At 41.3% G+C, this 12,707-nt stretch overlaps 1 protein-coding gene across 1 annotated transcript in view; it reads right to left on the bottom strand.

Annotated features, from left to right (window-relative positions):
- Window positions 1-12,707, bottom strand: part of LOC142310822 (gamma-aminobutyric acid receptor subunit pi-like) — a 109,046-nt gene that overhangs the window by 28,313 nt on the left and 68,026 nt on the right. Inside the window, exons 4-7 of the mRNA XM_075348546.1 lie at window positions 10,557-10,624; window positions 8,392-8,609; window positions 6,665-6,747; window positions 4,849-4,986 (exon numbers count right to left, since the gene is read on the bottom strand). Of these exons, the coding sequence (XP_075204661.1) occupies window positions 4,849-4,986; window positions 6,665-6,747; window positions 8,392-8,609; window positions 10,557-10,624 (507 nt within the window). The remainder of the gene's footprint in view (window positions 1-4,848; window positions 4,987-6,664; window positions 6,748-8,391; window positions 8,610-10,556; window positions 10,625-12,707) is intronic.

Here is a 12,707-nt window from a genome sequence, read left to right as displayed (position 1 = left end):
GCCCTTATATGGAATGTTGGCGTGTCACAATGCAGCCAGGGAAAGAGACAGACACAGACAGGGAAAGAGGCAGACACAGACAGGGTAAGAAACAGACATAGACAGGGTAAGAGACAGACACAAAGAGACAGACACAGACAAAGAGACAGACTGACAGGGAAAGAGACAGACAGGAAAAGAGAGGGAAAGAGAGAGACAGGTTAAGAGACAGACACAGACAGGTAAAGAGGCAAACACAGACAAAGCGACAGACAGACACAGGGAAACAGACAGACAGGGAAAGAGAGGGAAAGAGACAGAAAGAGAAAGAGAGGGAAAGAGACAGACAGGGAAAGAAACAGACAGGGAAAGTGGCAGAGATAGATAGACAAGGAAAGAGATAGATAGACAGACAGACAAGGAAAGAGATTGAGACAGACGGAGAAAGAGACAGAGACAGTCAGAGACAGACAGGGAAAGAGACAGACAGACAAAGAGATAGAGAAAGAGACAGACAGACAAAGATAGAGAGAGAGACAGAGAGATATATACAGAGGGGGAGACAGACAGAGAATGGGAGAGAAACAGAGAGACAGTTACTATCCCGGGCGTTAATATATTCTATTTATACATTCTATCCGAGGAATGTTAATACATTCTATTTTGTTAACAGCAGACACAGGGAAACAGACAGACAGGGAAAGAGAGGGAAAGAGACAGAAAGAGAAAGAGAGGGAAAGAGACAGACAGGGAAAGAAACAGACAGGGAAAGTGGCAGAGATAGATAGACAAGGAAAGAGATAGATAGACAGACAGACAAGGAAAGAGATTGAGACAGACGGAGAAAGAGACAGAGACAGTCAGAGACAGACAGGGAAAGAGACAGACAGACAAAGAGATAGAGAAAGAGACAGACAGACAAAGATAGAGAGAGAGACAGAGAGATATATACAGAGGGGGAGACAGACAGAGAATGGGAGAGAAACAGAGAGACAGTTACTATCCCGGGCGTTAATATATTCTATTTATACATTCTATCCGAGGAATGTTAATACATTCTATTTTGTTAACAGCAGACACAGGGAAACAGACAGACAGGGAAAGAGAGGGAAAGAGACAGAAAGAGAAAGAGAGGGAAAGAGACAGACAGGGAAAGAAACAGACAGGGAAAGTGGCAGAGATAGATAGACAAGGAAAGAGATAGATAGACAGACAGACAAGGAAAGAGATTGAGACAGACGGAGAAAGAGACAGAGACAGTCAGAGACAGACAGGGAAAGAGACAGACAGACAAAGAGATAGAGAAAGAGACAGACAGACAAAGATAGAGAGAGAGACAGAGAGATATATACAGAGGGGGAGACAGACAGAGAATGGGAGAGAAATAGAGAGACAGTTACTATCCCGGGCGTTAATATATTCTATGTATACATTCTATCCGAGGAATGTTAATACATTCTATTTTGTTAACAGCAGACACAGGGAAACAGACAGACAGGGAAAGAGAGGGAAAGAGACAGACAGGGTAAGAGACAGACAAAGACAGGTAAAGAGACAGACACAGGGAAAGAGACAGAGGGAAAGAGGGAAAGGGACAGACAGGGAAAGAGAGGGAAAGAGACAGAGAGGGACAGACAGAGAAAGAGACAGACAGGGAAAGAGACAGACAGGGAAAGAGACAGACAGGGAAAGTGACAGCGATAGATAGACAGACAGGGAAAGAAATATAGACAGACGGAGAGAGAGACAGAGACAGTCAGAGACAGACAGGGAAAGAGACAGACAGACAAAGAGATAGAGAAAGAGACAGAGAGATATATACAGAGGGGGAGACAGACATTATAATTACATTTATATCTATTTGTTTTGTGGTTTTTGTGTGCAGAATACATTTTTGTTAATACATTCTATTTTGTTAACCTGGGCGAAGCCGGGTAGTACAGCTAGTTTCATAATATTTATGAACATGAACCCAAAATAATTTTTACTCCAGAAATGATGAGCAAAGACAATGATGAACCGGGGCCATAATTGTCAAAGTTTATCTTCTGCTACTCTTTTAATTTACGTGAGTTTGATGTTTTTTGTACATCATCCCATAATATTCTATAATAGTGAAGGCCGGTTGTTATCGTTTATCCCTAATAGAAGCACCGAGGCGGCAGGGACAGACTCCGTCACACGGACGCCTCCTTACCTCTACGCTGCCCCGTTGCTCCCTGGCCACATATAGAGCGATCTGTAAACTCTTATTTCCGATAAACTTGCTTATTGAACCCATCTTAATACGCTACAAGACAGACCAGTTAAAAAGTATTATTTCCTCCGAGTGCATTTGGAGCCGTCTAGGACGCTGGAGGCAACAGAAGTGAAGCAGATGTGGGTTACATAAGGCATCTTATATTTTAACCTATTGTAAGTGAAATCTACAGAGCACTACTCTTTTTTAACTAGGATGATTTAAGACAACACCGCGCCATTATAATGCTAAGATTTTAAAAAAAATGTCTATAAGATGCATTGCAATATTTTTCTGTATCACATCACCGTGTGTTACACATCATGCATCATGTGTCTATATCTATATATAAAGGAATAAGTATTAATATTTAAATGCTCCTTCCCTCCTTTCTCCTGCACAGCCAGTACCTGCCACTAGGCGGCGTACATTGCATAGGAGTTTATAAAGCTGCCTAAATCTGTCTGCAGTGAGCTCCCCCTAGTGGCAGCTGAATGTAATAAGTATGTATACATGCACTTTGGGTCTCTGATGTCTCAAACTGCACAAAACCAGGGCAATGTAAAATAGTAACTTTTGCCACCATGCCAGTCTCAGCTTAACCATGCTAAATCCATGCCAATGTGTGTAACAGGGACTGTGCATGTTGTGATTTCACAGTACAGGGATAATGCATATAGTGATGTCAAAGTTCAGGGTTAATGCATGTAGTAATGTCACAGTACAGGGATAATGCATGTAGTGATGTCACAGTACAGGGATAATGCATGTAGTGATGTCACAGTACAGAGGTAATGCATGTGGTAATGTCACAGTACAGAGGTAATGCATGTGGTAATGTCACAGTACAGGGATAATGCATGTAGTGATGTCACAGTACAGGGATAATGCATGTAGTGATGTCACAGTACAGGGATAATGCATGTAGTGATGTCACAGTACAGGGATAATGCATGTAGTGATGTCACAGTACAGAGGTAATGCATGTAGTGATGTCACAGTACAGGGATAATGCATGTAGTAATGTCACAGTACAGGGATAATGCATGTAGTAATGTCACAGTACAGGGATAATGCATGTGGTAATGTCACAGTACAGGGATAATGCATGTAGTGATGTCACAGTACAGGGATAATGCATGTGGTAATGTCACAGTACAGGGATAATGCATGTAGTGATGTCACAGTACAGGGATAATGCATGTAGTAATGTCACAGTACAGGGATAATGCATGTAGTGATGTCACAGTACAGGGATAATGCATGTAGTGATGTCACAGTACAGAGGTAATGCATGTAGTGATGTCACAGTACAGGGATAATGCATGTGGTAATGTCACAGTACAGGGATAATGCATGTGGTAATGTCACAGTACAGGGATAATGCATGTAGTGATGTCACAGTACAGGGATAATGCATGTGGTAATGTCACAGTACAGGGATAATGCATGTAGTGATGTCACAGTACAGGGATAATGCATGTAGTAATGTCACAGTACAGGGATAATGCATGTAGTGATGTCACAGTACAGGGATAATGCATGTAGTGATGTCACAGTACAGAGGTAATGCATGTGGTAATGTCACAGTACAGAGGTAATGCATGTGGTAATGTCACAGTACAGGGATAATGCATGTAGTGATGTCACAGTACAGGGATAATGCATGTAGTGATGTCACAGTACAGGGATAATGCATGTAGTGATGTCACAGTACAGGGATAATGCATGTAGTGATGTCACAGTACAGAGGTAATGCATGTGGTAATGTCACAGTACAGGGATAATGCATGTAGTGATGTCACAGTACAGGGATAATGCATATAGTGATGTCACAGTACAGGGTAATGTATGTAGTGATGTCACAGTACAGGGATAATTCATTTAGTGATGTCACAGTACAGAGATAATGCGGATGTGAATACCGCTGGCCCGTTTTTCAAATCAGCCACCTGAGCAAGGTTAATATATTAAGTTAATATATTATCTAATAGTAAATTCAGAAGATGTCTCCCATTTTGGCCCAAATCAAGATTTTGTCTCACATCAAAAAGTCAATAATCATCACATGCATCAAAATGTAAACTTTTCACCGCACATGGCAATATTGAGAAATGCTCAGAAAAGTGGGAGCTGTCAGCAACTATTAAACAGATTTCTAAAACATTTTTTAAAATAACCACATCGTAGTTGTAGACTACTTTTTCTTACTTTCGGACTGTCCACAAAGTGTAAACGTTATGTGCACCATTTGATAAACTTGGAATAATTCACTTCAACAAATAAATTAAAATTAAAAACCCAATAAATGTGAGCCTTTAGATCAGTGTAGACCACATTTTGCCGGTATGATTTCACCTTCTGCCGAATGCGTTGGTTGCACGGATCAGAAATCGAAGAGACTTTCTAACCAATGTTGCATTTTAAATGATTGACAGCATTCATATTCTGCCCTGACCAATACAACATATGACATTTTTTTTTCCCAATCTCAACCCATGTTTAGACCATGCTCATGTTAACTCCATAACTTATCCATGTTGTGAGCCCCGGACAGGTGCAACTGGAGGGCAATGCCCCTCAGATGCTGAAGCTGATGACTTTGGAAGGATGTTTGATGCTGTTTTTACCTGTTTCATATACGGCTTCAGACACAGATGTGTAGTGATCTTCTACGGTATACTGCGCCAAGCGGAGGGTATTAAGTCCTCGCACGGAGTCGTTGCCTCTTGTCCAGTAGAACATGACGTCATTTATGTTATAGCCCCCTGGAGATAACACCAAATCAAATAGACATAGAATGTTTCATAGAATGTTCATAGCTCAATCACAAAAATAAAAGTTTGAAAACCTCTTTAAGGAGGATCTTTCATCAATTCTAACGTGTGTTTTAGTAAATACTCAGATTCCTCAAGAAAATAACAATTTTGGAACATTTTTTTCCTCCTGGAAATCTTGAAATAAGGGTTTGGCTACATGAAGATACAAGTTGTGTGATCAAAGGTCATATCAGGCTTCCACCAGGGAGTGCAGAAGCAGAATGGAGATAGAACTTAGACTAAAGTCCACAAGGGGGCACATGCACCAGTGAAAGGGAAGTCAGCAAGCCTAAAGGGTGCTTTACACGCAGCGACATTGCTAGTGATGTTGCTGGTGAAAGCACCCTTCCCCGTTGGATGTGCGTCACGGGCAAGTTGCTGCCCATTGTGCACAACATTGCTAGGACCCGTCACACATACTTACCTGCCTAGCAATGTCGCTGTGGCCAGCGATCCACCTACTTTCTAAGGGGGGGTTCGTTCGGCATCACAGCGGCTTCCCTAAGCAGCCGCCCAATAGAAGCAGAGGGGCGGAGATGAGCGGGTGGAACATCCTGCCCACCTCCTTCCTTCCTCACTGCGGGCGGCTGCAGGTACGGTGATGTTCCTCGATCCTGGGGTGTCACACATAGCGATGTGTGCTGCCGCAGGAACGACGAACAACCTGCGGCCTGCAACAACAACGATAATTGGTATTAGAACGACGTGTCAACGATCACCGATTAGGTGAGTAATTTTGATCATTAACGGTCGTTCTACACGCAACGACGTCGCTAACGTGGCCGGATGTGCGTCACGAATTCCATGACCCCCAACGACATCTCGTTAGCAATGTTGTTGCGTGTAAAGCCCCCTTTAGTCTTAACCAGGAAGTCACATTTGAACAAGGGAGTGAGCAAGCCATAAACAGGTGGAAGCACAAGGGTCAGGAGCCATTAGGTCACTTCAGAAGCCAAAGAGGGGAAGCAGAACCGTGGTCAGGAAACGTTACCGGGGTCAGAAACCAGGAGAGCAAGTAAGTAAAAAAGAGGGGGAGGTGACCGAGACACAGAACGGGGCAAGGGTCTGGGAGAAAAGGCAGATAAACAGTACAAGGAAACGGAGGACAGGGAGAGGTAAGCTGGGTAGCAGGATGGATCAGGGCGAACTCACAAAAACCAGTTGTACACACTGCAGAGCAGGAACTACTACTGGCGGCGTTCCAGAGGTCTCCACACCTTAATAAAGCGGCGTGAATCCCATAACAAGGCACAACAGAACAGATCCCTCCCACCTGATTTAACCCCATCAGAGTCAAGCTACAGTCATGACAGGTCACTAGTTGTTGCTGCTTCATCGCGGCACAGTGCAAGTGAATGGGGTCGAATTGCAACCCCCCAGGGTACTGTTATCGTGAAAAGCAGGTTGCAAAAGAAATAGTCTTGGTTGGAATTTTTGCTACTTTCTTATCATGGTCTCAGTACCCTCGATCAATGTGAACCCTTTCTCTTGTATTGCGCTGTGTTGCAGCAACACCCAGCGATCTTTGGTCACACAGCATGTGTTAAACTTTTAAACTAGAAATGCTATTAACAATTTAATTTACCACTATTAATATATCACAATAATTTAATAGAACATGTCTCACAGCTCTCGAGTTGCAGGGTGCACGTTTGCTTATCCATGGGATACTTTGTTAGGTCCATACTGCATGCAACCGTCGTCGTTATCCTGCAAGAAAGGAGTCCAAAGTAATTATGGGAAAAAAAGAACATATGCCACTAATAAAAACTACTACCGTATAAGGCTATGTAGTGCATTCCAGAAAACTAGTGTAGCACTAGAGAAGTCTTGGAGATGGAGGTGCGAGGTTCATATTATGGAGAACATTAGTCTGGGATTAAATGCAGAACGGAAGGCACATGTACGGTGATATACAGAGATGAGGGAGTAGATATAGAGTGGTGGAGAACTGTGGAGAGCTTTGTGGGTGAGAGAGAGAAGTTTGAATTGTATTCTGTAGCGGATGGGTAACCGGTGCAATGACTGGCACAAAGTGGAGGCATCGGTGAAGCAGCTGGACAAACAAGAACCCTGGCTGCCACATTCAAGGCAAATTGGAGAGAAAAAACGTTTGGGTAGAGGGAGACTGATCAGTACACAGTTGCTGTAGTCCAGAGGAGAATGAATAAAAGCAACAGTAATAGTTTTAGCAGCTTCAAAGGTGAACAAGGTCAAATTCTGCTGTCCCAGCAAAGTGAAAAAGATTTCTGAAATCTCATGCACATGTTGCTTATTTTTTTTCCATGCATATTTGAAGCAGTTTCAAATCTGAAACAGCTCAATTCTTTCAGTATTTTTTCACCCATTTTTTAATAAATGGGGGGGAAAAAGCATAAAAAATGTACGTATTTTAAGCAGAATTTTACCTGCCAACACATCAGTATTTGCAGCAGGCTTTTCTCCTGCAAATTCTGAATTAATGCACATAGACTTTCCCTACATAATGGTCACTTTCTCTTTCACTACAATATTTATCTTGACTTTATTGTGTACTTCTTTAATACGTTGTTTGTACGCATATACTCTAATTTTATTTTCTGTATCCCTGATTCTCTTTTATTCATCAATAAAAAATATAATGCTACTGAACAAGAACTCTGGTCTCATAAATGTGCCATAGTAGATGTATAGTCCAATGTTAATTTGTTCCTTAAAGGGGTATTCCCATCTCCAAAATCCTAGCCCAATATGTAGTAGGTCTAATAATTAGAATATTAGCAAATACCTCCAATTAGAAATGTAGTATAGTTCTTTTGATTCACTATGCCGGTTACCTCATGTTCAGGGCATTGCAGGACTTTAGGTATCAATGGTTACAACCACTAACGACTAACTAACTAACTGTGACTATATGTGTGGTCATAACCATGGATACCTAAATTCCTGCAATGCCCTGAACATGAAGTAAGCGACATAGATAATCAGTAGAACTATATTACATTTCTAATTGGAAGTATTTGCTAATATTATTATCATTACACCTACTACATATTGGGATAGGATCTTGGAGATGGGAATACCCCTTTAAGCTAAAGAAATCTTCAGTTGGATATCCCCATGTTTTATCATAGTATCTATGGCAAAAAAACTAATTAATTTTTTTATTAGAATGTTCACTTCACCTTGGAAATTTGGTTTTAAGACTAAAAGTTGAACTACTAAATCTAAAAACATATTTACCCTTTTGGACATCAAGAATGGGACATTCACTTTTTTTGTAACACTAGTATACTATAATATAGTCTGTACTTTGGAAGAATATTAGAGTATTAGGCTGGTTACTGAGTGTATAAAGTAGAGCAATGTTCACACCTTAAAGCGTAAAGTACTGTCCCATTTGGATAAATTCTTATAAGACGATTTTCTACAGTAATGTCATGAAGAAATGACTTTTTGGAGTCCACTATGAAAGTGTCCGGGACCCACAACAGTTCCACCAGACGACCATCTAAACTTAAACTCTTGTTGCCTTCAAAGCAGAGTCGTTCATCCGTCCAGCGCTGTCTTAGGAATATAGTGGCTGTGTAGTCCTACAAAATGTAAGACAAATGTATAAATGTCACAGAATGGATTCTAATTACTAATCCATTAAAAGTCAGCAAACAGCCAATAAATGTAGATGCTGAACTAGTGGATTTACAGCAATCTGTGTGAGAAAAAGGGAAGTGGGGAACAGTGTGAGATACAAATAGTGTGAGATCAAAGTCAACATGGGGAGAAGTCTGTGTGAGATCAAAGTTAACATGGGGAGAAGTCTGTGTGAGCTCAAAGGTAACATGGGAAGTAGTCTGTGTGAGAATGAGGCAACATGGGGAGCAGTCTGTGTGAGATCAAAGTCAACATGGGGAGAAGTCTGTGTGAGATCAAAGTCAACATGGGGAGAAGTATGTGTGAGAATGAGGCAACATGGGGAGCAGTCTGTGTGAGAATGAGGCAACATGGGGAGTAGTCTGTGTGAGAATGAGGCAACATGGGGAGCAGTCTGTGTGAGATCAAAGTCAACATGGGGAGAAGTCTGTGTGAGATCAAAGTCAACATGGGGAGAAGTATGTGTGAGATTGAAGGTAACATGGGGAGAAGTCTGTGTGAGAATGAGGAAAATGGGGGGAAGTGTGTGAGATCAAAGTCAACATTGGGAGACGTCTGTGAGACAATGAAGGTAACATGGGGAGAGGTCTGTGTGAGATGGAAGGTAACATGGGGAGAAGTCTGTGTGAGAACAAAGGTAAAGGGGGGAGGAGTCTGTGTGAGATCAAAGGTAACATGGGGAGAAGTCTGTGTGAGAACAAAGGCAACATGGGAGATGTCTGTGTGAGAACAAAGGTAACATGGGGAGAAGTCTGTGTGAGAACAAAGGCAACATGGTGAGAAGTCTGTGTGAGAACAAAGGTAAAGTGGGGAGATGTCTGTGTGAGATCAAAGGTAACATGGGGAGAAGTCTGTGTGAGAACAAAGGTAACATGGGGAGAAGTCTGTGTGAGAACAAAGGTAACATGGGGAGAAGTCTGTGTGAGAACAAAGGTAACATGGGGAGAAGTCTGTGTGAGCTCAAAGGCAACATGGGGAGAAGTCTGTGTGAGAACGAAGGAAATATTGGGAGAAGTATATGTGAGATCGAAGGTAACATGGGGAGAAGTCTGTGTGAGAACGAAGGTAACATGGGGAGCAGTCTGTGTGAGAACAAAGGTAACATGGGGAGCAGTTTGTGTGAGAACAAAGGTAACATGGGGAGAAGTCTGTGTAAGAACAAAGGTAACATGGGGAGAAGTCTGTGTAAGAACAAAGGTAACATGGGGAGAAGTCTGTGTAAGAACGAAGGTAACATGGGGAGCAGTCTGTGTGAGAACGAAGGTAACATGGGGAGCAGTCTGTGTAAGAACGAAGGTAACATGGGGAGAAGTCTGTGTGAGAACGAAGGTAACATGGGGAGCAGTCTGTGTGAGATCGATGATAACATCGGAGAAGTCTGTGTGAGTTCTAAGGCACCATGTGGAGAGGTCTGTGTGATAAAAATGGTGACATGAGAATAGTTTGTGTATAAAAAGGGATTGCATATAAATCCTTCAGCAGTAGGCTGTCTTAGTAAAAAATATTTCTGACTGCCATAAAATGATGCTAAGAGCTGCAAGGCTGCTATTCCTATACAGTAAGCTTTCAATGGGCCTGTTTTCAGCCTGGCCCTAAAGCTGTACCTCCGATACTCTCGTAATAGCCATGCTAATAGTAAAAATGGCCATAAAGAGTAAGTTATATGTTATCATGATTGACAACTTTTCTGAGTTATTTTTCATACATTTACATGATACTGGACATTTTTTTAGAACTCCAGTATTCTCGTACTACACATTGATATAATATTACTCTACATACAAGTTTAAAAACCTAATCTAGAAGAACAATGATCGGGAACAATTTACGTATTTATAACCACAGATTTTAACTTTCCATTCCAAGTAGAATGATGGCTGACGTCTTACCATGTTAATTTCTGATATTGTATCAATGCTGGCAATGTCCAAACTCATCCCCACTGTCACAGGCCCATCTGTATAAAATTAATCACAATGAGAATTAGACGGAGAATCATGCAGGTGAACAGCTGCCTGCCTTTCATCAATGGTAAGTGAGCAATGAAGGTGCACAATACAGAAGAATTAAAAACTAAGCTTTACTAACAAGGACATCTTTCCAAAGAATGCTATATGTCTAAATAGAGATATAGGCTGCAATGTGTGTCCATAAGGAATATCACTTTTTTGGCCATTATATGTCTTGTATTCTGAATTTTTATCAGTTTTTCCCCTTTTCAGGCTCTATTTATTATTTGCAATTAACGGTAAGTTGGTGGAAGGAGATTCACTGCTATGGTATTTTCATACAGCGTACATATAAAAGGAGGGATCCTGTTATTTTTCCCTTTGGTAGCACACAACAAATTGTAGCAGAGATGTATAGGAAATTTTACTGCAGCATTCAACAGTGCTACTATGAATCCAGCTCTGGGGTGAGGCAAAAGACTTGTTAGAAGGCTCAGGACAATCTATGTTTTCATTCTACCTTGTTCTCCTCCTCCCCCTCTCTTACTCCAGCGGTCTTCAATATTCTGTCTAACCTGACACCTCACTGTGCTTGCTGTCCGTCTTGTCTTGAGCAAAAATAATTTGAGCTGTCATTGGATGAAAAGCTCAGGAGACAGGGGAGAGGAGAAGTCGCTCATTAGGGGGGAAAGAAGAAAAAATAAAATCATAAGATATATTATGGTTTTTATACTCCCCCTTACTATTGATTTAAGCAAAGTTTGTTGAAAGAAAAGTTCCTATTAAAGTCGCAGTAGCAGTTGATGATGACATCTCGTCTTTCCATGACATAACAATTATGACAAATAATGACTTTCTGGTATATTAAAAAAAGACATCCATTCTTTTTCCCATCTCCAAGATCCTATCACAATATGCAGTAGGCTTAATAATATTAGAAAATACCTCCAATTAGAAATGTAGTATAATCGTTCTGATACAGTGCCTTGGAAAAGTATTTGGCCCCCTTGAATTTTTCAACCTTTTCCCACATTTCAGGCTTCAAACATAAAGATAACAATTTTAATTTTATGTTGAACAATCAACAACAAGTGGGACACAATTGTGAAGTTGAACGAAATGTATGGCTTATTTTAAACTTTTGTAAAAAATAAATAACTGAAAATTGGGGCGTGCAATATTATTCATCCCCTTTACTTTCAGTGCAGCAAACTCACTCCAGAAGTTCATTGAGGATCTCTGAATGATCCAATGTTGTCTTAAATGACTGATGATGATAAATATAATCCACCTGTGTGTAATGAAGTCTCCGTATAAATGCACCTGCTCTGTGATAGTCTCAGTGTTCTGTTTAAAGCGCAGATAGCATCATGAAGACCAAGGAACACAACAGGCAGGTCCGTGACACTGTTGTGGAGAAGTTTAAAGCCGAATTTGGTTAAACAAATATTTCCACAACTTTAAACATCCCAAGAAGCACTGTGCAAGCAATCATATTGAATTGGAAGGAGTATCATACCACTACAAATCTACCAAGACGGGGCCATCCATCCAAACGTTCATCTCAAACAAAGAGAAGACTGATCAGTAATGCAGCCAAGAGGCCCATGATCACTCTGGATGATCTGCAGAGATCTACAGCTGAGGTGGGAGAGTCTGTCCATAGGACAACAATCAGTCGTACACTGCAGAAATCTGGCCTTTATAGAAGAGTGGCAAGAAGAAAGCCATTTCTCAAAGATATCCATAAAATGTGTCGTTTAAAGTTTGCCACAAGCCACCTCGGAGACACCAAACATGTGGAAGAAGGTGCTCTGGTCAGATAAAACCAAAATTGAACTTTTTGGGCACAATGCCAAACGATATGTTTGATGTAAAAGCAACACAGCTCATCACCCTGAACACACCATCCCCACTGTCAAACATGGTGGTGGCAGCATCATGGTTTGGACCTGCTTTTCTTCAGCAGGGACAGGGAAGATGGTTAACATTGATGGGAGGATGAATGGAGCCAAATACAGGACCATTCTTGAAGAAAACCTGTTGGAGTCTGCAAAAGACCTGAGACTGGAACGGAGATTTATCTTCCAA

Source organism: Anomaloglossus baeobatrachus, chromosome 5, assembly GCF_048569485.1.
Source record: "Anomaloglossus baeobatrachus isolate aAnoBae1 chromosome 5, aAnoBae1.hap1, whole genome shotgun sequence".
Classification (NCBI taxonomy): Eukaryota; Metazoa; Chordata; class Amphibia; order Anura; family Aromobatidae; genus Anomaloglossus; species Anomaloglossus baeobatrachus.
Note: the sequence above shows the minus strand (reverse complement) of the source record. Positions and strands in the feature narration are given on the sequence as shown.